At 40.9% G+C, this 27,383-nt stretch overlaps 1 protein-coding gene across 1 annotated transcript in view; it reads right to left on the bottom strand.

Annotated features, from left to right (window-relative positions):
• Nucleotides 1-4,615: 4,615 nt before the first annotated feature.
• The window catches only part of tmtc2a (transmembrane O-mannosyltransferase targeting cadherins 2a), a 65,345-nt gene continuing 42,577 nt past the window's right edge, over nucleotides 4,616-27,383 (bottom strand). Inside the window, exons 4-12 of the mRNA XM_074625504.1 lie at nucleotides 26,432-26,546; nucleotides 24,288-24,373; nucleotides 23,420-23,604; nucleotides 23,225-23,303; nucleotides 21,034-21,155; nucleotides 17,378-17,459; nucleotides 14,847-14,961; nucleotides 11,786-11,849; nucleotides 4,616-7,805 (exon numbers count right to left, since the gene is read on the bottom strand). Coding sequence (XP_074481605.1) covers nucleotides 7,596-7,805; nucleotides 11,786-11,849; nucleotides 14,847-14,961; nucleotides 17,378-17,459; nucleotides 21,034-21,155; nucleotides 23,225-23,303; nucleotides 23,420-23,604; nucleotides 24,288-24,373; nucleotides 26,432-26,546 — 1,058 coding nt within the window. The 3' untranslated portion in view covers nucleotides 4,616-7,595. The remainder of the gene's footprint in view (nucleotides 7,806-11,785; nucleotides 11,850-14,846; nucleotides 14,962-17,377; nucleotides 17,460-21,033; nucleotides 21,156-23,224; nucleotides 23,304-23,419; nucleotides 23,605-24,287; nucleotides 24,374-26,431; nucleotides 26,547-27,383) is intronic.

Below are 27,383 nucleotides of genomic sequence, written 5' to 3'. Positions count from 1 at the left end.
TTAAAGGGAAGCTGTCAGCAGAGGTCGCTGTATACATTTAAGAAATAGAGGTTGAAGTCTTGGCAGAGATCAGTATTGGCTGGTCCACATTATGTTTAGAGGTTTCTAATGGCACATTTTTGCCATTATTTCTGCACAAAACTCCTTTGGGGTGAGTCAGCAGCTCATCTGGATTTATTCTCCCAGCATCATCATGATTAGTTACCCAAGAGTCACAGTCAGTGGTGGAACCCTTACCAAAAAGACGTTTATTCAAGTGTACGATTAGTATACTTCTTTTAAACTTAAAATAAGAGAGTATGCTTTCATTTTACTTTTTATATACTTAACAGAGATATACTTAACAAAACAATACTTAAGTATACTTGGCTTCTACTGACAAGTATACAGAAAGGTCTAAGTATACTCGTCTTGTACTGACAAGTATACAGAAAAGTTTAAGTATAGTTGTCTTATACTAACAAGTATACAGAAGGGTCTAAGTACACTTGTCTTATACTGACAAGGATACAGAAAGGTCTAAGTATACTTGGCTTATGCTTCCTTTTTGATAGAGTAGCCTGTTAGAGGGTGTGAGAGTTTGTAAACATATGTTTTGATATTCATTTACTTTAAATATTCAAGAATTGTCTACGTTTTTGCATTCTCCGTTCACCATGAAAGCATGTGAGAAAAACTTTTTTTTGTTATCTCATCACGAAATATCAAGAAAACTTTCAAGTATACTTGCAGTAAAAACTAATAAAATAGTAGTTTACTGAGAGTATACTTTAAACTGTAAAGTCTTTCATAAACTAAAAAGTGGGCTACAAGTATATAACTAGTAACCTAACAGCATACCTATAAGTTCCCTTGTAGTATAGTTCACATCATAGTATAGTTGCAGTACAAAATACAACTCAAAGTTTACTATTCTTACACTTAAAGTACACTAAAAGTGAGCCAATTTAGTCCCAAGAAGTATTGAAGTAGTACACTTAAAAGTAAACTACAAGCACACTATTAGTATACTTACTACTACTACTTGCTATTTTAATTCCTTGCTTCTTTATACATTTATACTTCATATGTGCATCTGCGATAAGTATATTTTACAATAAACACAACCTTTAGTGAAGAGATATTTGTTTGCCTGACTGTTCAGTTAAACCACATCTAATGCCCACATCACTGAAACACCAGGACATAAAGGCACCAGCCATATGCTTCCACTGCTCTCATATGTTCGCCATGCAGGCGTAGTATCGAGCAGCGGGAGAGGAAATCTTTCATGTGTCATGGGGCCTGCCAAACTTCCTCCCCTATTGTGTAGTTTTAGTGGTGTACTTTAACATGAAGGCCCAGGTGTTGCACCCACCGTCAGAAGTCATGTCTGCCGGATATGGAGCACATGTCGCCATCATGCATTACTTTCATATGATGAGAGACAAAGGCAGCTTATAGTTAATTGGTAGTTATAGGTGTAAAGTACAGTACAGACAGCTGCAATTAGACAGGATGACTTGCTTTGTATTGTTTCCCTTGTGCTAAATGAAACTGATTTGGCCACTTGGCACCACTCCCAGTGGTGTTGTCAGGCAGGAAGAAGAAGAAGAGGTTGTCAAAGGGGCTTCCTCATTGGGTGTCAAGCTTGTGTGACCTTCAGAGACAATACAGGGCCAGGTTTACAAAAATAGGTGCTCGCTGTTTCTTCTCTCCACAGGACAATACTTTACAATTGTAATGAGCTTTATCACTATGGATAGACAGCCCGTTTTCATTCCCAGGGTGTGAAATGCCAACGCTTTGTCATGGCTATCGTGTCCCCTGTTAGCAACGTTCAGAGTCATTTGGTAGGTCCTCTTCACGGAGCAGGTAGGTCCTCTTCACGGAGTCTGCCATGTTGCACCGCCATGTTTCTACAGTAGCCCAGAACGGACAAACCAAACACTGGCTCTAGAGAGAGCCTGTCACGCTTTTACGTTACCTGAGGGCCAACGTAGTTCTCCGCCACATTTGCGAAACCGGTAACGTGAGCTGCAGAGTGCAAAACCGAGGTATCGCCCCTCCGCCGTCTGACCTCCATTGCTCCTAAAGTTGTGTTATTATGGTAAGGATGGCCTTTGAACAAGGGTGTTACCACGGTTTTGCCTTCGGCGGCTCACATTATCGCAGTCTCTGAAAAGGGAGGAGTGAGCGGAGGGGTACTCAGTTGGTTGCAATCTGCACCCACACCACAAGATGCCGCCAAATCCTACACACTGTCCCTTTAAATGGATAAAACATGGAAATCACATTACTGTCAATAAGATGATGTCATTCAGTATTACATTAGACAGAATATTAGACTGCAAGAAAACCAATAACATTACCATTCCACACTCCTAAGAGACATACACACACTCACACACTGTAATTATTTTATTATTCCATCATTTATACGGACTAAAATATTCACAACCCAATTTCATTTGCAACAACTGCAGAAAAATCACAGTCAGTCGCGTCTATTTTCATTTGTACTTGTTTATTTATGTATTTTGGCACAATATTGTATGGAGCCACATGAGTATGTGGCTGTTTACTGGTATGGTATTGGTATTTTTTGTAGTTGGGAGCTGTTTTCCCATGCAGAGCCACGCAGGCCATCATCTCTCAGTAAACTATTTGAGATGATTTAATTGGTCCTGAGGGTGAGATGGGCAGATTCAGCGATGAGTGTAGCAGATGGCGTTTCAAAAATAAGGTTGTTTCTATGCATAACAAATACATTCTTGGTTCAGTGTTCTTATTATTACGTAACTAAATGTGTCCTCGTAGATTTATGCTGCTAGTTTGAAATGCTGGAAAACTGGGGCTGCGAGTTCCTGCAAGTCAATGAGTCAAGTTTGATATCTTCTTAAATATTTACAGCTCGGTGTGCTCGAAGCCGGCATGTGATTAGAACCTCTTTGATGTCTGCTCGATCAGATGATATCAACATGTTGAGTGTGTGTGTGAGAAGTCTAATTAGTGGTTCCTCTCTGAGAGCTGTGTCTCTTTGTGTGTGTTGTGACATTTAGAGAGAGAGAGAGAGAGAGAGAGAGAGAGAGAGAGAGAGAGAGAGAGAGTGGCACTATTCTTCTCTGTCTCTAATGAAACCAAGTCTAGGTTAACAGCACTGGAGAGACTTCCTCTCTACATTATATAACATTTGAACATGTCAAACACACAAAAAATATATCTCAATTAAATGCAAACTAGTTCAGGGAGACAATTCCAAACATGGTTCAATACAATGGATTTTCATGTGCTCTATTTTTGTGACTGAACACAGAGTCACTTAGACAGTTTTAAAGGGACTGTTTGTAACTTCTTACACGTATAAATCACCCGGGTCGGTGTCCCATGCGCTCGCATATGCGCGCTTGCGTGTAGCCACGCTGTTCAGACTCAGACTCCAACACAAACTACACGGAAGCACCGAAACCGCAAAGTTATATCTAGTAAAGCCCGTCTTGCAAAACAGTGTTGGCCGCGGTCGGAGGACGCGGGGGAGACCGTAGCTTTGGTCTCCAGGGCCGGAGTCTCTGCTCCTTTGCCTGCCTGCCTTCATTCACTCAGCTCGCTTCACCTCACGTGCATGCGCGCACACTACACTCTGCAGAAGACTTCGTAGCTCTGAGAATATCTAGTGAATGTACAGTGGACGTTTGTGCAGAAATAAATGCTGCAGCTCCTCCAGACCAACAGAGGTTTCCTGTGTCTTGTGAAGTGACGGGGCTCTGCAGCGAGAAACGTTATCGTCTCCGACCCGGTGCCGGTGTCTTCCCTGTTCCATCCGGCCGCGGTCGGGAGGCTGAAGCAGGAAAAGCCAACACTAGGATCAGCAGTGATTCATGGAGAGACCTTCGTCTGGTCAGCTAACATTACTGCCAAGCAGCTGAAATATAGAGTGATATTGTGGTTTTAGCTGACGTGTGTTGCCTCACTGTATTGAGCGATGCTCATTCATGTCTATGTAGAGCGAGCACAAGCTCGAGCCCGACGCTGACTTTCGTTGACTTAACGGCCACAGGTGTCGCTGTTAACAAGCATTTCTGATTCTTACAAACAGTCCCTTTATCTAACTGCTGCTGCCACTTTGCTTATTTGCAAAATCTGCTGTTTAGTGTGCTGTAATCTCTTGCTGCGACCTATTGCTGCTGCTGCTGCTGCTGTAGAATAGACCTTTCTCCCAGCACCTTTTGACTTGTCATAGCAGGAAAAGCACAGGTGTAATTCATAATGATAACGATGGCTCACCCTGGCTCCCCTGAGTGGATCGTTAGTGTTATCAGTTACACCTGTGATTTGTCCTGCTGTGACAAGTAAAAATGACTGCTGTGAAAAAGGTCTATTTAATATACCAGCTTTCCTGTAAGAAGTACCATAATGTAACTTTTCAAAAAATTGGTGGAAGAAGTAGTCAGATTATTGACTCAAGTAAAAGTAATAATACTACAGTGTAAAAATACTCCGTTACAAGTAAAGGTCCTGCATTCAAAACTTTACTCAAGTAAAAGTATAAAAGTATCAGCATCAAAATATACTTAAAGTAAAAGTAAAACATATTTTATTGAAATTAAAATATAAAATAAAAAAAACAAAAGTTAAAGTACTGATTATGCAGATGGCCCATATTGGAATATAATCTACAATTTGATAGATTAATGCACATATGGAGCTGGTAAATGTATTAATCTATAATAATATTAATGATAAGTATACATCATATCTCATTTTTTGACAATATTTGGTATTAATAATTTGAATCTGTAAAGTAACTAGTATAAATGTAGGTAAACTTAAGTACTTTACACCACTGTGTGTTACGAATAACTAATATTCATGCTTGTGTTACTGTATCAACATCATGAGTTGATGTCTTGGCTGCTTGCAGGACCAAAAGACATGCTTGTGGCAGATGTTTTTGTGTCTGCTAATTTCTAATTGTGTGGCACATGTTTTTTTCTTTCATGCATGATTTTTATAGTGGTGAAATATACTTATGTTGAGTTATGGACTCAGTTGCTGCATATTTCTCCCTTGTATCTTGTTGGTTTTAGGGGCTTCCTATTTGCTCACTGCAAACTTGAGTCTTACGTACTGTAGCTGGTAATATTGTATATCAGCTTTAGGGAAGTAAACAACTGCAGTTTTGAACACAGCCCACTCACATATTTTCCCGTTGTACCGGCTTCATGGGAAACTCTTTGGTCTCTGTGTGTTTGCATGCAGTGACGGGATTAAAGGCCAAATATCAACTCAGTGCATAATCTGTATTCACATAAATATACATGTGGGTTGGCGGGCTGAATTTACATCGGCTTCCCCGAGGACATCACACTGCTGTCAGCAAAGGTCATGTTTTTTTTATTATGGAAAAAGGTTCACTTTTCTTTACAAAACACAACACATTTCCAGCTACACATTTTCTATAATTTAACATCACGATCATCAAAAAAAACACCTAACATCGTTTTAAGAAGCTCTCTCTGTGTCACAATGCCTTTCTGTGACAGGAACCACAACCTGATGTCCCTGAGCAGAGAGGGAAATAATACACATATATATATATAAAAAAAAGAACATTTTAATGTAATTGTCATGTAGCCTATCTATGTGGATAAAATCAGAGAGGGTGGGCTACTGCGACAGCGACGGCACAGTGTTGGCTTTTTCACATAAAACGACATGTATTAATAAATTAAGTTCGATCGTCTGATCACATGAAATGAAACATCTTCATTGGACACAAGGAACACAAACACATTTTCAGTTCTTGCTTGGCACGAGAGGCGTAAAGACTCAGTACAAGCTTTGGCACCGCGGAGGAGTTTTCTCATGATCTGTTTTTCATTTTTTACAGTCACAAAGCATTTACAATGCACCAGGTGCAAACAATCTTCAGTGACTCGGACAACAGGATGTGAATTGGCTATGCGTGATGCTTTAACCTGGTCTTTTTAATTTACTACACAGCGCTGTATTAGAGGGTGGTACCTGAAGATGCCTTAGCACTGGCATGCTTTTAATGTTATGTATTTACTGTGTTGAAGGCGAGAGCACCCTGAGGGTAATTAATCCGGGTTTTACACAGATCTAGCGTTGCACTCTAGGGATGTCACGATACCAGGAATTTAGTAGTCGATACCAATGCCAAAGAAATTCCACGATTCTCGATACCAATTCGATACCACGGCAAAAAACAAAAGTAAAATCCCATGTACTTCAACATACACTCCTTTATTACCATTTGCATACTGGTTTTTGTTAGGAAGTTAAACATATTTCTCTCTCTATTATCTATTTTATATTGCTGTGAAATCCTTCAAACAACTCGATTTATTCAAGTGTCTCGCCAAAAAACGACATTTTACAAGATTACATTTGAACTCACCATGATAACGATGTAATTTACCTTTGCCAAATACTCATTTTTACTGAATAGAGCCTGAACTCATCATAATGTAAAGGACAGGAGCTAGTTAACGTTAGCTATAAGCAGCTGGTAAGCAGCACAGTCCTGCACGGAGCTCGTGCTGCAGATTTCAACATAGATTTGTTGTTCGCAATGTAGCATTATCAAGGAAAAAATAGGGTACTGTAGAAAAACAAGTACAGTCACTTTTTCAAAATTTTCAGAATCGGTTCTCGTGACATCCCTATTGCACTCCTATATCACTGTCTGACTCACAATGGACAGTTTAAAACAAAAAGGATCAAAATCGATGCAGAAGCAGAGATATCGTCTTTTTTATTCCGCACATTCTTCTTTCATGTCAAAACTTAATGCCTACATTACCCACAATGCAACTCAACCACCGACAGTTCGGACAGAGATTCGGGTGCCGCTAGCCTCAAGCAGAGGTTAGGAGCAGGCTACAGAGGTCTGGTAAGATCACTTCTTTCCAACTCCACGCTTATTTAGCATTTTCAAACTTGTAGTCATCAGCCGCAACTGAAGCCGACTCGAGTGACGTCACTTGAGGCAATTTATCCGACATTTCGCAGCTCCCTCTGCAGCCACAAAAGGTTTTATACAACTTGTTTTCACATATGCAGACCTGTAAACAGACTTTGATGTGTTGAGTTCTCCTTTAACACAATAAGTTGGCATCATTCACCCGACAATGCTGACAATATTTCTGCAGAAATTATTATTTAAATACTTTTGCTACATCCGCTTTCAAATTAAGTGCTTTAAAACATACCTAAGATTTTACTGATAGTGAACTAATAATCAGCTGATTTTCAAGACCTTTGTTCTCAAGATTTTTTTCTTTTAGATTTTGCAGTTATTTGCCTTTGATTTCAGTGCATCGTTTAACGACAAATGTAATAATAAAGGTAGCATTAGTCGTTTGAGCCCCCCATACAGCACTGGTGGTGACGTATTACCGGGCTGAACCTTGAATCCCAAACATGCCAAGCCTCAAAAACTGTCTTCCACAAGCATCACAGGTCACAACTCTAAAGAATTAGTCTTTCCTGTCTGGTAGAGAGAGCGTTTAGCCTCCAGCTTCTTCCACATCCTTTTGCTCTCGGGGAGGACACGCTGCGTCATCGTGAAGAGAACAGAGAGGCAAACTCTCTCAGTTCAAAGGTCGCTCCTCTGCGTCCCGAGCCCACGCTTTAATCCGGATTCCCTGCCTCTCCATGATGTTCCACAGCTTGCGCAGGTTGGACTGGGTGATGACGTCGTCGGGTTTGAGCTGGAGCGCGCGCAGGTAGTTGGCCTCGGCTTCGGGGAGTTTCCCGTTCAGGTGGAGGATGGCACCGAGGTTCATCAGAGCGGCCGGGTACTGGGGGAGAGAAAAAGGAGACAGAGTGGTGCATAACTCCATAATTACAGCGAGTTGCATCTGTGTCGACCTTGGATTGATCTATCCGGGCAAACTATTTTAAACTTGCCCTTCTCAGTTCTACATTTGGCACGGACAGTTATGTGAGACATACACGCATTGCCAGGTTTTTTTATGGACGGAGGATTAAGGCAAGGGCTCTGGTCAAATTTGCTAAAGGCTTAGAAAATCAAATATGCATTAAATTAGCCCCTAATGCAATCTCTTAGCACAGTAGCAGGCATGGCCAAAAGACAAGAGGATGCATGAACAACCCATTTTGGAGGTGTCTTTCTAGAGTCCTGTTTAATGAAATACCATCTTTTGAAGTTTGCAAAGTGAAACCATCTGGTGCTGAATAGTGTACCAGTCGTGGAAATCTACAAAACCCAGGTCCATAGACATGACTCTCAGCAAGTCAAACACGCCCAAATCTCATCCTAAAAGTCATCGGCACCTCATCCTCTAGACCTGGCCTCGTTCCCAGGCCCGCGTCCTCGCTGCATGACATATGGTTAGCAACTTGGCAACTACTTCACAGATTCTCTCTCCCCAAACACAAACTGTTCGTCTCATCTTAGCGCTGATATTTCACTCGTTTACATTCCACTTCTCGAGCGGTGTTAAAAGATGAGCGTTTGGGAGCTTGTTTTTCTCACCTCATCTTAATTAATGCAGTTTTACAGAGAGCGGAGCTGCAGTGCAGTGGGTTTGTTTTTCACCTAGTGCAACAAATGATTGTATCGAGCGCTTACATTTCAAAGCGCTCTAAACCCCTGTTCTGCTTTTTGTATCACTGAGGAACTTCGTGAGCAGCCGAGACACACTAAGCTAGATAAATGAGGGTCCCTTTGCCATTCTAAACAACTGGGTGATATGCAATACACAGACTGGGCTAAATCATCAGAAATGGAGCCTTGCTTGTTTTCTGTGTATAGCGAGGCAGACGGAGTAATCCAGTAATTCCTTTTTTTGCCTTTATTTTGATGTCTTGCTGAAATACACTCACTGATGAAACAGATGTAAGCTCTTGACCCTCAGCCAGTTGGATATACAGTATTTTTAAGATAGCATCTGCCTCTAACCTTCAGCTTTTGAGATGCACCATGCCCTGTGAGCTACAGTGAACCATTATCATATTGTCTTAACAGTTATAATCCTTAAAGAGGATCTATTATGCTTATTTTCAGGTTCATACCTGTATTTAGGGTTTCTAATAGAACATGTTTACATGCTTTAATGTTCAAAAAATGCTTTACTTTTCTCACACCGGCTGTGCTGCAGCACCTCTTTTTTACCCTCTGTCTGAAACGCTCTGTTTGAGCTCCAGGCCCCGTCCACTCAAAGCCCAGTCTGCTCTGATTGGCCAGCTGGCCCATTCTGTTGTGAATGGTCAACCGAACCAAACTCTTCAGAATACGCTCCAGCTCCACTCTAACTAGCTTTGTTTTAGGGCGTGCCAAACTAGCCGCTATATAGGCAGGTATTGTGCAAATGTGTTACTTGGTGACATCACCACGTTACGGAAGAAAAGGCGGGAGTTCAAACAAGGCATTTCAGGCAGTTCAAGAGCAGTGTTTCTGTGGGGGAGAGTAACTCCCTTTGGGGTTTGGGCTTTGTAACTTTGCAGACCTTTTACATGCACAAAAAACTATATAACACACTGAAGAAAAGGGAAAAAGCACAAAAACATAACAGGTCCCCTTTAAAGATCCCCTCCAGACATATAAACAATACTCTGCTTTGAAAAATAATTGTCTGATATGTTTTTTTACCAAAAAAAACTTGGATTACATTGTTAAAAATTCTTAAAATTACATTCAGAAGCTATTAATATGGAATTTTTCTTTCATTTCAATAGTTTAACAGTGAAGAGTTGCTGGCGAAAAGTTTGTTTGGCTGCTCTAAAAACAGACTAGTTTTTCTTTTGTTGTATTTCTGACAATGTAGGTGCTCAAGGAGTGTTTGCTGTCATATTAAACTGCACTTGCTGTTGCCATGGTAACCACAGGTGTTGCCAAATCAACAAGGACTGAAATCTTAAGGATTACAGCTTTAAACTAAAAAAAATATATAATTATTCCAATATTAGCACATCATATCATCCTTTTTCATACTGTCGCCTAATTACTCATAGAATTACCATTTTCCACACTCAGTAAATATAGACTATTCTGCTCAGAGTACGGCGTTATATATTTGAGATGAACCTCTATCTGTGTGATGTAAATAAAGCATTTCAATCTATGTGTGCAAAATGAAAAACTCGATGTGCACCTTTCTCTGGAGGCGCACGATCGTTGCCTTTCTTAACACGTAGAGCAAGAGCTGAATCTTTCATGACCTCAAAGCTACTGGACTAAGTTGATATTTGAGAGACTGTCATTCGCTAAGCAGACATGTATGGGGAAAATGTCAAAGACAAGAGGCGCTTCACTCGTGACAAATAACAAGAGAAGCCCTCAGCGTGTCTGGATGTGCACATGACTGCGTCCAGACTGTGAATTATAATGACTGCGACTTGGGGGTATCTTATTTTTTTTTTTACACAGAAAAAAAATATAGACACATGGCTTTCAAAAATTAAAATGGACAACCAGTATTCTTATCTTCTATGGATTTACTCCGCTTTTAAGGCTTAAACAGGATATAAACAGACAGGCAGACCTTATCTAAAAAGGGGCTGACGCTTTAAAGCAGTGATTCCCAGCCAGGTGTTGTTCCCCTTGGGGTGGTTCTGTAGTTACCAGGGGGTACGTGGAAAAAATAGTAGAGTAGCTCAGCTAATTTGAACACAAAATAACAAAATATACACCTGCCTCTTACAAAGGTTCGTATGATACGAAAAGTTATTCCTCAGTTTTTTTTTGTCAAGCAACACGTGTCAATTTCCGCTCGTTACATGCATACAGTCTTTTCAAAATAAACTTCCGTCTTCACAGGAAACAACTTAGTTAGGTTTAGGCAACAAAACTACTTTGTTAGGTTTAGGAAAAGATCATAGTTTGGGTTAAAAAAAAAAAAAAAACTCCGGTAGTGGCGTTACTTAAATACGGAAGTTACGTGACAAATAAATCATCAAAACGTTGACTTCTGATCACAGCCCGGCGCTCTTCCTGGGGCTCGATCCATATTTTGCTATCCAGACATGAATTAAGACACAGCTCAGACTAAAACCAACTACTAATTGTTATAGCGTCACAAAATGGTCAAAGTATCGTACATGTACTGATTGTACATCGTACAGAAGGCAACATTATCGTATTATCGAGTATATCTGGCGACGTTGATCAGACAAAAAAAGTGAGCAAACACCGCCACCATAATGGGTGTGGCAATATAGAGTAACACTAGTCACTCCAGTGAAGGGCATGAAAATGAAAGTCTACCCCTCTCTCCTGTGGCAACGTAATTCCCAGAGCAGACCGTCACCAAGCAGACTAACATGACAAATGACTGCAGGAAGCTCCTTCTAGGTCCTGTCTGAAAACACAGCGGCTCCTATGACTCTAGGTTACCCTTTACCTTTGAAGTGACTGACTGATATACAGAAACAGGATATAATACCCCCCCAACTTCCTCAACCGCATTGTGCTGACACGGAGAGACGTGATATCCCTCAAGGCTCTTGTCTGTTAAACTACACCGTGATGATGATCGAGTATTTACTCTGAAGCCGAAACGTGTGAATTGAATAACGGGGCGACGGCAACCGCTGCACTCGTCTCTCTGTGTTTGCATAAGCACATCGAGGCAACCGGTTTCGCAGCCACGAACAGTTTCCATTTCATATTCTCTGTTTGCCAGCAACAACAGCACTATAATATAATGTCAGAATGATGGGTAACACGTAGCATATTGTAAATTGGATTTACAGCGCAGGCGTGTGAGTGTGCGTTTCCATGATAAGTGCTAACAGGCCCACCAGTCCAGGTACTTACATCTGGTCTGAGGCTGGCTGCACGCTCATACTGCCTCTCTGCTGCCTCATTGAGACTGGCCTGTCTGAAGAGGAAGATAGAAGAGAGAAGAGAAGAGTAAGAATGGGACATAACACAGTTTATATTAATAATATGGTACTAATACAAATTACTGATAATTTAATTCATTCATTACTGCACAGCTAATCATGTGAATTACTGTTTAATTGCTGTAAAATGCCTCAGTGGTGATTTTACTTGTAATTTTTATTGGATTTATTACATGTTAAGATTAGGTTAACCTAACTTAAATAATTAAGTTAGGTCCCCCAAACCCATTATCTCCTAGTAGCATTTATTTGATTCACTGTAGAAATTCAGAATGTAATAATGATTGCTGATACCGGCCGATACACGCACCAACATGTGAATAAGGGGAGTGCTGGCATTTCATTTTTTCCACCTCAAGCATTGGCTATACCGAATCTTCGTCTTGGAAAAACTGGTTTTAAATAGTGTATTTTGAAATTAAAATCTCTTCTTTATGTAAATTGTGTGTTTGTCTATACTTATACTGTAAGTTTTTTTTTCTTTTCTTGTGCACAGGTCTCTCTTGAAAAAGAGGTCTCCTTTTCAGAGACCACTATTTTTGAAAATATAGGATTACATCAAATACAAATGCACCATCTTATTTAGCAGGCACACTACAGATAAATCAACTTTATTCAAAATGTGCCAGTTACCAACCTTTTATTGGTTTGTGAACCCTTACAATGGAACAAGGTCTACTTGCGAAACAGCAAAGATAAGAGGAAAATTAAGCATAACTTTATAACTTAAGCAAACTTTAAAGTAAATTCTTATTGGCTAATGATCAAATTCTAAGGATTATTATTACTTATTAACATACAATTATTTTAAGCTTTTTACTTTGCAGATATTATATCCCTTGGAGCAATTTGTAATTAATTTGTAATTAAAAAACAATAGATGACACCAAAATTATGTAACTTTTTGCACCTGCAGACAAAGATGTTTCTTACCAAGATAAAAACAAAGACTTAGTATTCATAATGTAACATAATAGCCAACGGATGGTACAGATCCATATTCGGCTGCAGCAATGTTGAAATATTCTTTTCATATAAGCTTGTAAAATACTTTAGTTTCTAATAAAAGGAAACAATGTTCTGTGTCAGGTGATTCATTTCTTAGCCGTGTAATAACTGTGATAATTCATCTTAGATTTCATATTGGGGTATTGATTTTTTTTATTGTTACTCTAAGATAATGACGTGTCCATTATGCCTTACTTATTATTTATCAGAGTATGATGAAGAGAGATGGATGTTTATGATGCCAGAAACACTTCACCAAACCAGCCCACCCTTACACTTTACAGCTGGGTTCATAAAATGGCAACAGTTAATCTGCTCCATACAGTTTTATCCAAAGAGTACATGAACCGGACTTCGCAGTGCCAAAGTTAATAAAGTCAAGGAAACTATTATTTCCCGACATGGTAATTAATATTTATAAGGCTGAAGTAAAATATGCCTTTAAAATCCATGCAACACTTTATCAGGAGTTCACTGGAGTTCATGACTGACTATCAGAGTCATCATCTTATAGTGCGCTTCCTCAGTCTGTGTTTTGTTTGGTCAAGAGCTGGAGTCAGGTTATAAGGTATGGAGTCAAAGGAGTGCCATAAAATAGAATACATCTGTAAAAACAAATAAGAAAATAAATGTGGAAGGAAATATAAAAAGGGATAAATAAAATAATAAATAAGTAAATAAAAAATGTGGAAGGAAATATACAGATAAATAAATAAAATAATAAATAAGTAAATACAACTTTTGGAAATATGAAGATAAATAAATAAAATAATTAAAAAGTAAATAAAAAATTTAATAAAATCTGTAAATAACAGCAATATTAAAACAAATAACAAAATACTTCTAAGCATTTTGATTTATTTTCACATTTATTTGTTCATTTATTTATATATATATATATATATTTTTTTTTATTTATATATGTTTATATATATGCATATAAATTTCTCTATTTTCTGTTTTTCATATGTTTTTTAAATATATTTATTTATTTTATTTTATATATGTTTCCTTTCTTCCCCGATTCTTTTTATTCTTTTATTTTTTTCTCTTTATATTTCCACATATATTTTCTTATACTTAAGACTTTGCTGCAATGAAATGTAGGTCTGGTACCTGCAGAGCATTTAAAAGGAAAACCATCCATCAAACTGGATTATCGGCTCATTATTATAATCCTGGTTATGGTCGGTCAATATTTGTAGCTCACCTTTATTATCAGTTGAGAAACTTAAGTTTCAAATCCAGCTAATGACAGGTGTGTGTCACATTCATTAAACCCTAATCCTAATCGCTTTGGATTTATGTCAGTCAGTCTCAGCTGAAAATAAACAGTTAGACCAGAATACGGCAGAATGATCTGTCATTTAGATTTACTCTTTCCAAAAGAAAACCTCAGCCAAACCCTGAGACTTTCAACTTTTTACAAATCCTCTGTGGTAGATGGATGCTAGAGAGTAGTAATGGCTTCTCCAGATATGTAGAGCAGAAAGGAATGGAGGCACATCGCTCCAATATTTCCCTGAGTTGCTGGGAATAGAGGTTCACAGTCCCTTTTGACACGTTTTACGCTGTCTGTGCACGTTCTTGCCAAACTCTGCGGGAAAATTCTCCAACGGCTTCTTTACAAGCGCTGGACTAAATCATCGCTATGATGGACTGAAGCTATACTGCTGTTTATATATGTAATACATAACAGCTTTTATGGCAGCGAATTCCATAGAGAGGACATTTACTATTCTATAACATTGGCATAATTTATATTTCAAAGATGGTTATTAAATGGTAGTGGTAAAGAATAAACCCACAAATGGTGAAGCGGCACAGCAGCAAAAGTCTGCTAATACAGACATTTCTTGACATATACGATCATTCAGTCTTCTGTACTGTAATGCTTTTTTATTCTAGTAGGGAAACTCCACTTGCTAGCGGTGTTGTTTTGTGTCAGCAGTTGTTTAGCCAACCTGAGCATGTGAGCAGCGCTGAAGACCACGTCGAACTCTGAGCTGTCCAGCTCTGCGGCTCTCTCCGCCATCTCCGCCGCCTCGCCGAGACGAGACTGCTCCAGCAGGAACTGACCTGCAGAGAGGGGAAGACAGAGGAAGGGCATTTATTTCCAGGGGTAGTAGTTAGTTGGTATGGCTTTAGGTATGGCACAGTCAGTCCGTCGGTCTATTGGTTGGTTGGTCGGTCCACCACTATTGGATGGATTAAGATGAATTTCTGTACAGATATTGATGGTCACACGGACAACACCCAGACTGGACAACACCGTGGTAGCGACCTGTCAATCACAAGGTAGCCACGCCCTAAATCATACCCTGCTTTATGGTCTATTTGACTCTAAATGGGACCATAATTTACTAAATGAACATCATGCTGTATTGAAGAAGACTTGAAACTAGCGATTGAGACCATAAACTCATGTTTACAATGTTTACTGAGGTAATAAATCAAGTGAGAAGTAGGCTCATTTTCTCAAAGACTTCTATACAATCAGACTTCTTTTTGCAACCAGAGGAGTCGCCCCCTGCTGGCTGTTAGAGAGAATGCAAGTTTAAGACATTTCCACATTGGCTTCACTTTTTAGACCCGAAGGTTGCGCACTGTAATATCTCGGGGATCCCCTGACTTTTCATCTAGCGCCATTATCAGGTCAAAATTGAATAAATGTAGGCACGCTACCACGTGTGGTAAACATGGTAAACGGTATAAATGCAAAAAAAAATCTGCACGTTAGCGTTGTCATTGTGGCCAAACTGAAAGAAGTGGCGTTGAGGGGACGAGAAAGAGCTTTGCAGAGAAACTCTGAATGACAAAGATAGAGATCATTAGAGACAAAGGAAGATGAATGGACGCAGAGAAAGAGAAGAGTGCCACAGGAAATGCAACAAGGACGCCGAGAGAGAAAAGAAGAGACAGTGAAAGGATTGTTGTTTTGCCCGGCGACGTTTGAGAATGCCGATGAAGACGGAGGTATTTCATGCGTTTTTCCTGTGGGAGACCGGCCACCTGGTGCGGCACCCACAACCGCCTGCCTCGACGGCTATAAATTAACAGCCCGAGCTCGGCCACAGATGTTGCTGAATGTAGCAAAGAGGGGGGGGGATGTGGGGAGACTCCATTGAGGTGCGTCTCTGTCGGCTTTTCTTGTGCTGAAAGCTAACTGCATTCGCCTGAGTGCAGCAAGCCATTAGACACCAAAAAGCAAGACTATTTAGAACCGGGTCATGTGAGGGACAGTTTGCATTAAAATGAGTTACTGTGAACAATGGCAGGAAAGGGGGGGGGGACCTTGTCTTAGCTATCACCCTCTGCGTCCTCGCTTCCTCGCACTCTCGCATATGTTTCTGTGTGTGCATCCGTTGTGTTATAATGTGGACAGATACCATCACTCCTTTACACACCTGGAGCTCATCCAGTGAACCCAGGACAGCGAAAGCAGCCAGATCTGCGATAAAAGGAGGGGGGGGGACTGGCCCCAAATAAACATCACCTATAGCAAGAAGCTACAAGATAACATTGGAAAAAAAGAAAATAGCTAGATAGGCAGAGAGAGGGAAAACAGAGTGTAAGGGGAAACAGCTCGGTCCAAAGTCAGCAACGCACCCCCTCACCGGGGACCAACTCGAACTATCCAGCGCAGAGAAAGCACCAGGAGGACCGGAGAGAGATAAGGAAGAGGAGAAAGGGACTGTGGTGCTTTCAGGGACAGATTTCATTTCCTGATGATGAATATCCTGAAGATAGCGACATGGAGCAGCGAGGAGCTTGTTTTCTCCAAATTGATATAGGCAGAACGTGGTATTTTACTCTCCGCTACGAATGGTAAACAGCGTACTCTGATCCCCCGTCTCCTCGCTCAGATAAACACAGCATACATGCCTGTTTGTATGTGTGATTGCACCATCTGCACTGACACCAGCAATACATGATAGTACATTTTCCATAAATGTGTTACTGCGTTAGTGCAGGGATTGCTAAAACATGATTATTTTGGAGGGGAAAAAATGATAAAAACAGCAGTTCCAAATGATTACCACGCTGCTTTTGCTTCTCTCTACAACTCCTATCAGGTTACATAAAGCTATGAGCTTGGATCCAGGGTGGTTTACAACACGAGTTTGTAAGAGGACCTTGTGTGTTTAATGACTTTGGGTCCGAGGGGTTACACTACAAAAGTGTAGGTCTTGGATAAAAGAGTCTAAAGACCTCTGCCTAATAATCATCCTGAGTACAGCTTACTGCAGCAAAGCCCGATCATTACAGTAAAGCCTAGGAGGGCGGCGCGGCAGAGGGTTGGATTACAGGCAATCAGGCATGTTATAGTTGGTAAGGAAAGGACTTTAAATGATATTCTCGTAGCTCTGTCGTCCACAGAGAGGCATTTCTGAGGACAGAGGAATTTGTGTTTTTGTGAGTATAATGTTTCAAACAGGCTTTGCTGGAAATGTTTGCCATTTCTAGAAGGGAAAACGTTCATTTATCTTCTTACCGTAGTGCATGTAGCAGTTTCCTTTAGTCGGGTCTAGCTGGATAGCTCTCAGGTAGTACTTCTCTGCTTCTGCCTTCTGCCCCTAAAAGGAAAGAGGAAGGAAATCATTGAGTACACCTCATATTACGGGTGGGAATCACCAGAGGCCCAACGATCCGCTAATATTACGATACTTAAGTCACGATACGATCTTATTGCGATTTATTATATAGTATTGCGATATATTTTGCGATTTATTATTTTTTCAACTGCATATTGATCCATTTTGTCAACATCTGTTTTATCTAATAAGATACAGTTTCCAGAGGTCAGAGGTCAAGGGACACCTTTGAAAATGGCCATGCCAGTTTTTCCTCACCAAAATTTAGCATGAATGTGGAGCGTTATTTAGTAACAGTATGTATTTTACTGTTTTGCAATGGCACAAGACACACTTTGACCTTTGACCTAAAAGGTTTTGTTGACCAATCACATTCAATATAAATATACAAGCATGCAATACACGCCGGAAGCAACCAGAAGGAATAGGGCTAAGATAAGCGGTTCAACACATGTTTGTTTGTATGCTATGCAGGCTGAGATCCTGAAGTGCAAACAGCCAAGAATCAAAATATTGCTTGTGTTTTATCTGCTATGAGTTTCTTTAAATGCACTGACATGCATCAGTTGAGGCAAAGTAACGTCAGGAAACTGATGCTCATAAAGAATACAGTACCCCCACCTACAAAGCCATACCCTTTAAAAGAAAAACCTCCAACATGCTTCTGTGTGCACGAGGCTCAGTTTGTTGCTTCAGCACTGATTGCTTCCATATTGCCGATGGATTGCCACGCAGCAAGAAATGAGAGGACCGGGCCTATTAGGTTTGCTTCATTAGCTTTTTCCCCCCATGCCCACAATCCCTCTAAATGAAGAAGCGAATAGCGGGACCTCGATGGCTTATTTCACATTTTCTTTGGCACTTTTCTCTTTACATTCAATTGACCCTTCTCCCCCAGACATCCATCAACGTAGTTCAGTCCAGTTCAGTTTAGAGCAAGTTGTAATTTAAGAGATTTATGAAAGGTTTCAGGTCAATGTAATTACGTTTTTTTTTTCAAAAGACAAATGCGTGGTATGCTCTTTAACTGATTTATTGCCTGGTAATCCTCTGTTCTTGCATCATCACTGATACATCTAAATACACAGCTGAGTTCAAATTCATAAATCAGCTTAGTGCTGACTGACCACAGCTTTCCCTAAAGCACACCACACCCCTCTGACTCCAGCTACAGAGATCTCTGACAGACAGCGTGGCTCTAATGTTACACTGCTCGTACAGCACTTTGACCTTGGGGAAGAATGTGGCAAATTAGTGGCTTTAGGAGGTGCACTTGTTATTTGCTGAGGGGTGTGGATGGGTGTAAGACTATCGGGTTCCACCGTTATTATTGTGTGGCTTTAAGAAGGGCGAGATGGACACTTTAAAAAGTTGATGTGTACTCAAGAAAAACAGCACACACGTCGGGGTGAACCACAGTACGAGACTCCAGTTTGACCTTTCCTCCCCGCGTCTGTATTGCCAATTGACTCCGGCAGGACGGCCAAAAATGTAGCCGATGGAGTGATTCAATAAGGAAGGAGAGTAATTGCATTATAAGTCTGTCCACTGGCCCATTGTCCAGGGTCCATCCAATCTCCTGTTCCCTAAGCCCCGTAGTGGTGGAAGGGGGCCTCTCTCTCTGAGAGTCAGGGCCCTGCATGGATCTGCAGTCCTGAGCCTGAGGGAGCGCAGCAGATGTCCAGCCACGCTGGGCGACTCTAATCTCAAACCTGGGCTTTACATGTGTGTGTGTGTGTGTTATGTATATCTTTAAATCTTTCAACAAAAGAGAGGAAATGATCAGATGTAAGGTTTAAAGCCTGTGAGGGTTGCAGCTGCATGTTTCTAAGGGACTGCAGGTTTGGTTTCCTCGGTCGTACCCGAGGCTGTGGAAGGGGAGGAGGTCGAACATCTCTAGAGGGCAACATCAGAGGCCAGTACTACGAAGCAGGTTCAACATATCCAAGTATCTTCTCGTTACGTGGCTCAACTAACCCTAACAACCGCGATCACGCTAAGCGGTCTCTTACGACGGTGGTTATCAACTCGGTAAGTCAACCCAGGGTTTCTCAATCTGGCTATGAGCGTGTTCAAATGAAAGGGGTGGTGTTTGCAGCGTATGACCAATCATAAACATGGACAAGTCTACTGTCAGCAGAGCGGCACATTTTTACAAACGAAGAGCAAACTATGATATCAGACGAATACGAAGAAGTTAAACACATAATCCAGACTAAAAGCAAAGACAGCTGCCAAATGCAGGAAGGACAGCTGGCAAAAGAAAAAAATTGCAGATGTGTGAATGATTTAATTAACAGACATGTTAATTTAACGGAACACTGAAAAGTCAGATGTAGTCATCTAGACGTGGGCAGTGATATTATAAATAGCCTACAGAATATAATGGATGAATAAATTACTCTTTATTATGCCCTTTGGTAGTGTGTGGGACTATTTCAGCCTTCTTTCAGCTGCGTCCCCGACTCCGGCGGTGTAAAACGGACTAGAGAGCAAGTAAAAAAAATAAATATAAAACCATAATTCAAAGCGGTGAGCACCCACAGCATACAGCCAGCTGTCCTTCCTGCATTTGTCAGTTTAAACTGTGTTGTTTTTAGTCTGGATTATGATTTAAACTTTGTATTTGTGTAATATTACCATACGATCTGTGCATCGAACTTTTAATTGGTCTGTAGGCGGTGCTTTCATACGAGTTGATCTCTTATCTCGAACAGGTTTTGAGCATAAGTTACCATGGCGATCTACCCCGGTAAGATGCAAACCACCGTTGTAGGATGGAAAACCCAGGGTTAACCTTGAAGTTACCTCGCTAACCCCAAATCTTGCGTGGTAGTACAGGCCTCTGTTGTCACGTAAATGTTGTTTTTTATGGAATGGGAGAGGTGGTGGGAGTGGAAGTTTTTTCTGCAGAAAAAAAAATTAAAAGGGCGAGAAAAAATGTGGGAGAAGTTGGGCAAACTTGTGTGCCCTTGATGTCCACACAGCGAGGGAGAAAAAACACACACAGATAATCTGGAACTCATCCAGTCACAGAGGGATCATCCACACCAGACAAAACTCCCCACGTCTGTGACCTTCAGACATCAAACATGACGTGCCGCTACCATTTGGCTGTTTCTTTGGCATCGGTTCCTGGATCAGAGTCGATCCAAGGCCAACCGAAAAACGTATTTATCGTTTCCATCTCTCCCACTGTGTGATCCACTTTTTCATCCAACTAGTAGAGCTGGAGGTCAAACACGACTGCAGCACAGTTCCTCTCGCTGACTTCTGATCAGGTGGAGAAGGGGTTTGTTTAGCATGCAGCGTTCAGACTCAGAAGCTCACACCTCATAACAATTATCACAGTTCTCCAGGCTCTGCGGAGGAAATCGATAGCACGGGTTCGCTTTGCTCCCATGAGTCACTCAATATGCATTATTCATCTCTGCACTCTGCCACTTCAGGTCCACGTTTAATTACACTTTGCCAGGTAGTTAACCGGCTGCAGTCGTTACCGAGACAATGCGTTGGCTTGCCTCGTGATTCTTCCTGTGTCTGTGAAGGGACTTACAATGATGGACAGGAGTTTGCCGTAAGTGAGGTGGGCCGGGATATGGTCCGGCTTGGCCCTGAGGGACTCTCTGTACCAGTGGCCCGCTTCCTCCAGCCGGTTCAGCCTCATGTAGGCCTCTCCTGAAAGACAAAACACAGAGCAAAGGAGTCAAAAGAAAACATTTAGAAACTAAAAAAAATGCATTTCCTGCAGAAAATGCTGATGCTGATGTGTGAATGCTGGTAGCTGAAAATGTATGTCATTACTGCATTACTTGAAATGCAGAAATAAATTGCTTGAAAAGTCTTGCGTTGCACTGCAGAAGTTTTGGAAGTTGGTCGAAACCGCTGACCGTGCTGTTCTCATAAGGACGTGTGCTCCACTCTGTGGTTAGAGCAGCGGACTTGAAATTATTAACAGTTAAAAAAGGAGAGAGCTAATTACAGCTAAAATTGTCTACAAATTATAATTCATTCAAATTAAAATATAATAAAAGTGACCAAAAGTTAACCAGATGAACAAAAACAGTTTAGAGGGTGCTTCGGGTCGGATTTGTATCTTATTATCGTTTCAATAAAATGATGTAAAAATGTATAAATGCTGAACTGAGTCCAAACCCCTGGGGTTTTTGTAGCTTCCCTACTGTTTAACACATGATTAATGTAATACATGAATCTGTGGGTAAAAAGATCCTAGGGACCTCTCTTTTTAAACTTAACTTTCTCCCTGCAGGATGTCACAGTTGCAACCGACACTCTGGACGCTATGGGAGCGATGGAGTGGGGAGGGCAAAGCCGGACGTGCTCGAGCTTCTGGTGGTGAATGATAAAGTGTTTGACGTTGAGGAAGTTGTTTGGCTACCACTCGAAAAAGTTAAACTAACTTTGAACTCGTAAAGTTAAAATGATTGGCAAAAAAGGTAATTCAGAAGCCATCATGTGTAATCTAATTGTAGTAGAGAATACTAAATATTTTTTGTTAGCTGAGTTACTGAGTAGCTGAGAGATTTTACTGAACAAGGACATCATGGCTTAGTGTTTGTCCTGACATGCAGTGTGAATTGTGGGACCTTATATATACGCAGCTGTGTGCCTTTACTATGTCCAGTCAATTGAATTTGCCACAGGTGGACTCCAGTCAAGTCTGAGACACGTCTCAAGGATAATTAAAGCAAACAGGATGCACCTGCTGACCACAAGCAAACGCTCTGAATACTTCTGTAATTTTCACTTTGTCATTATGGGCTTTTGAGAGTAGATTGATGGACAAAAATTACAATCTTATCCATTTAAACTTGCAACTACAACACAATAAAGTGTTCAAAAAGAGAAAGGGTGTGAATGCATTCTGAAGCCACCATATTTATTTGTATTATATAAATCTCTCTACCTTGTTTCATAGATAAAAACATTAGTATTAAAGCTGCTTCTTGAAAAATTCCTCCCATCTTTTGTTTATTTTTCTAACAGGTGCAGGACAGATGAAGGTCACTCTATCAGGGTCAGCATTCCTCACATGCTGAATAAATACCCCCCGATGTAGTTGTAGAAAACACAGTTCTTTCTGAAAGAACAATTGTTGTGTTTAAATCTCTAGGAGACTTTGTTTGATCTGAGGACACGCTGTTGGCTCCGGGGGTAACATGACATCAGTTTAAACAAAGAAATCCCCTGGACATCGGCTCTAATGCAAACACTGCCCTCCCTCCACCTGACTAAACACACTTCCCCTTCTCATTTAGCTTGTCCGAGGAATGTTTGCAGACATCTCAGCTGCGTGGTCAGGATGAGCTTCCAATAATGTAATTAGTGTTACAATAACAAAGAGAGGGATGTGATTTATTGCACGGATTAGCTTCAATCCTCTGCGAGAGGAGAGGACACGACAGTCTGCGCGGTGCTGGAATCAAACAGGTGGTTCAAGTCCGCTGAAGGTTTCTTTTGGCAATAACGTCAATTTGTTGAATTCAATTCAAAGCTCAGATAAAGCGGAAGACCGACAGTGGAAACACAGAAAATGAATCACTGAAACTCAAGCCAAACTGTGTGGTTTTGCTCCCGTCATAAAACAAGCATGACGTTGTTCTTCATAATTTGACAGTACGTATCAAATGGTTATGTTACCTCATCAAAATTAACATTTCAAAACAGGTATTGCCAAAGTCGTTTTTCAGTTTCTGCATTACAAACAGGCTCCAACAGCAACTTACCCATCATGTTGAAAAGGCTGTGTGGTGCAAACTGTCTGGGCATTTTCTGTACCGCTTCCTTATAAATAGTCAGGGCCTCCTGAGGTTGAGGAAAAAAAAAAAACGTTAACTTTCCACTTTTTGTTTTGCATCAGCATGATGCAGGCTTTTGTAATTGATGAGGGACTCTAAATGGTTGAGCTTTTTAGTCCTGACCTCCTGCTGGCCCTGTTCGTGGAGCAGTTTCCCCAGGTTGTACAGGCAGCTTGTGACGGAGCTCTTGTGGGCGTGCGGGTCCTTCAAGTTCTCGTCTGGAATGTCGGCACAAGTCAGGAAGGTGCGTTTGGCCTCCTCCAGAGTGCCCTGGTTCATCAGGATGATTCCTGTGTTCAAGTAGGCCGCTGTGAGGAGGAGAGGGAATGAATTAAACGGCACAACCTCATTGCAAAAATTCAAAACACAGGGTAGATCTTTTAATACAGAGACGGACACGAGAATCCGAAATAAATCAAAGTCGTTTTCTGATGCTGTTAAACTCAAAAATGGTGATTCATTCACAAATCCAACTTTTTGATATGATCAACACAGTAAAAAAAACACTTCTGGTTGAGTATGTAAGAGTGGAAAAGATGTCAGGACAGGACAGAGGTCGAAGGCGGATTAAATTACCATGAGAAAAGTAAGAAAGAAATAGAAATAAATTAGGCTAAAAGGAGATGAAGCTAAGGACGAATTGAAGATAACTTATCAAGTTTGAAAAAAGCAGTCTGGAACGTGCTCTGTCCTCTCTCATGAAATTGTCCTTGGTCCAGTAAAAGACTCATCTCACATGCGAGCACTCAAGTGTGAGATCGAATCTCATCGTTTCACCGTCAAGCTGGAATAGGCTGAATATGGCCCTCCAAATGATCACGTGGTGAAAGAACGTCTTGTTCAGCATTCAAATTGGAGCGTGATGGTGATCCAATAACGGGCTCTTAGCTCACATCTAATTCATCAATGTGTGAGGATAACCTAATCGCTGATAACTCTTCCTCTGATCACGACCACCGCCACAAAATGAGACTCTGAGAGTTTTACTTACATGCCAGTGTTGGCCGACTCCCAATGGCCAGTTTGTAATAATGCAGCGCCTCGGTAAAACGCTCATTCTCCTGCAGCAGCAAGCCACTGATAGACACACAATAAAAGCAGAAATGTGAGACGTTTTACAACATCATGAGCTGCATTACAGAGGATTTGTCGTGCTTTTTTTTAATCTGTGCAGGTTTTACCCAAACTTACAGCACGACAAAGTGATGAGGGGACTTTGGGTGAAAGCTGAGAAATAAAACAACTAAAGCTTTACCCAGTATACCCAACCCAGTCGCCAGGAAAAATGTTGGCATTGTACGTTTCTGCAAACCACGGGATACGTTGAAGGTTGAACCAAAAATACGCTTCATAAATATGTTTCATACGTAACGTAACTTGATTACTTTCCCTTACATTTGGATTCCCTCAATATTAAATATGCTAATAAAGTCAAGAGAAAAGAAAAAAAAATTATTTCACCATTACTTTGTATGTAAAGCAGAAAAGACGAACATCATCACAGTACAGTGCAACTTCTGCCTTCCAGCTGTGAAAATGTTGTCATCATCCAAGGACTCAAATCATCTGGCATATTATGTGTTGCCGGATATTTAACTTGGAGCAGCAGCAGTACCCATATAAATTAAATTAAATTAAATTAACCTACATGCAAATTTCCTGGGTTGTCCTGTATTAAGTTTGCTGGACCAGAAATTTGAAGCGGTTTACTCCTTTCCTACGAACCGTGTTTTCACCCTGGGATGCCTCTTGGCAAAAAGAATAATCTTGATGAACTGGAAAATGTGCAAACCATCCTGCTTTGCAATTACTTGAAACTGTACTGTGATGTTGTTCCCCTTTTCTGCTTTATATACTAAATAATGGCGGTGCTGCCTGCCAGCTTTGTACTAGACTTATGTCTGTCACATGACTCAAATGTAATGTGCGCACATGCGCATGGTAGTATATCGTTCTTTATTTTAAAATGTATTTTCTCTTATAATCCTGCTAATTGCTTACTTGCTTACTTTAGGTTTAGGCAACAAAACTACTTGGTTAGGATTAGAAAAAACATGTTTTTTGTTGAATTAATAATGTAACAATGTAACGTAACAACGTAACGTAACAACGTAACGTAGCAACGTAACGTAACAACGTAACTACATAACATAACAACAGAATGTTACAACGGAATGTAACAATGTAACTAGCGTATATAAATAACAACCGCCCTTAGCGGACTTTCTTACGTTAACATTACACAACAAGCGTAAACTTTACTTTTGGTTTCATACAGGACACAAACAGCAACCTCCTGGGTGAAAGTCCGGTGTTTGTTTGACCCACCCGCCCTCAGTGGACTTTCTCCCTCTATATACTCGTTGTTTCACCACGTAATTTTCAATATTGGCCGCTCCATACACTACGTCACTTGCTCTGTGCGTCGCTTGCTCTGCCCGAATGCAAAAAAAGGGTTAGGGTGATGGTTAGGTCCACACTCAACGTAAACTGTGGTTTGCAGAAACGTATAACGCCAACATTTTTTTGCAACTGGGTTGATATACCAATGCATAACCTGCAATATGCCAACCATCCATCATATTCAAATACCCCCTAAGTCTCAAAGAATGCAAAAACACCATCACTCTGTTTTCCCTTCTCCCTATGTTGCCTTGCCAGCTTCCTGACACCCGTAACTTGAGAGGAAACAGAGAAGTGGGGGGAAAAAACAGTGTCAGCACGAGAGCAAGAGGCATGGGTCTGGCTATGAGGTTTTGGCACCTTTGACACTCTGTGTTGCAGGATTGGAGACGGCTTTGTGTCCTCCCACAGGCCCCGCAAACCAAGGCTAATCAAATCAGTAGCAGAAGGTAAAAAGAGCCACCAGAGACACACAAAGTTATTTCCTCTTTGTCACACTCTTGCATCATGCTTAGCTCTGAGTCTCACTTGCTTCTTTCCTCATGTATCAGATCTATTTTTTGCTTTCCTGATGTTCTCCCTGTCTGTCACTCTCTCTGTCAGTATGCCTTTTCCCCTTCTGCTCTTTTCTTGTTCTGCCTCTGTAATCTCAAGTGATGGATGGGAGGCAAACCCGTTCGTGTCAAGACTTTGCAAACAGGAGGAGGGGGACCGGGTGTCTTTAACACTCACAGGTTATACAGCATGTCAGCCATGTTCCCTCGGTGGTGCAGAGCGTTTCTGTACGCCTTCTCCGCCTCCGCCATCTTGCCCTGGTTCTTCAGTACGTTCCCCAAGTTTCCCCAGGCTACGAGAAGACAATGTGTCAGTCAAAAGTTGCACTTTCACAGTGTTGGTATTCATTTAAAAATAGTGTTATTGCAGTCAATTTGTTAAAGGGGACCTTCTGTATTTTTCAAACTGGACCCTATTTTCCATGCTTTTGTGTCTAAGTGACTAATGGAGACGACGCATTTTGATATTGGTCCTGTATTGAAGGAGAACACTGCAACCGACAGCCGCTAAACGGGCTATAATGCAATCAATTGGGGCAACCTGGCTGTCAGTTTACGTCCACTAAAAGTGCTTGTTTTTGCTTCTCCGAGCGAACAGACAAGCAAAAGGTGAGAAAAACGTTTAGTTTCTCTGTAGGGTCCTTTCCAAAATGTTGTCAGACACTTATAATAACAATCAGAGTCTGTCAGTGGCAAAAACAAGCACTTTTAGTGGACGTAAAATAAGGGTGCCAGGTTGCCCCAAATGATTACATTACAGCTCATTTGGCAACTGGCGGCTGCAGCGTTCTCCCTCAATACTGGACCAATTTCAAAAAGTGTTGTCCCTATTAATCACTCAAAAACATGGGAAAATAGGGTCGAAAAACACCCTTTAAGGAGTGTACATATTTGAATTACTTCTGTATTTAAATGTAACTATTTCAAAGCAAATCTTGCATGAAGGAGCAGAAAGTATTGTGGTTTTCTCTGTGGGCTGAACTAGTTCCCCAAGCAGAGATGTTATTCAGTTGAACAAGTGTGCGTTTTATTGCTCATGAATCCAACTTTTCTTTTGCGAGAAGAACGTACTATTTCTTCATTCAAAAGTTATGCTGTCTTGCTTTTAAATCAGCTTTTGATACTCGATG

Source organism: Sebastes fasciatus, chromosome 23, assembly GCF_043250625.1.
Source record: "Sebastes fasciatus isolate fSebFas1 chromosome 23, fSebFas1.pri, whole genome shotgun sequence".
Taxonomy (NCBI): Eukaryota; Metazoa; Chordata; class Actinopteri; order Perciformes; family Sebastidae; genus Sebastes; species Sebastes fasciatus.
The sequence above is the reverse complement of the archived record's forward strand: the minus strand, read 5'-3'. Positions and strand labels throughout refer to the sequence as shown.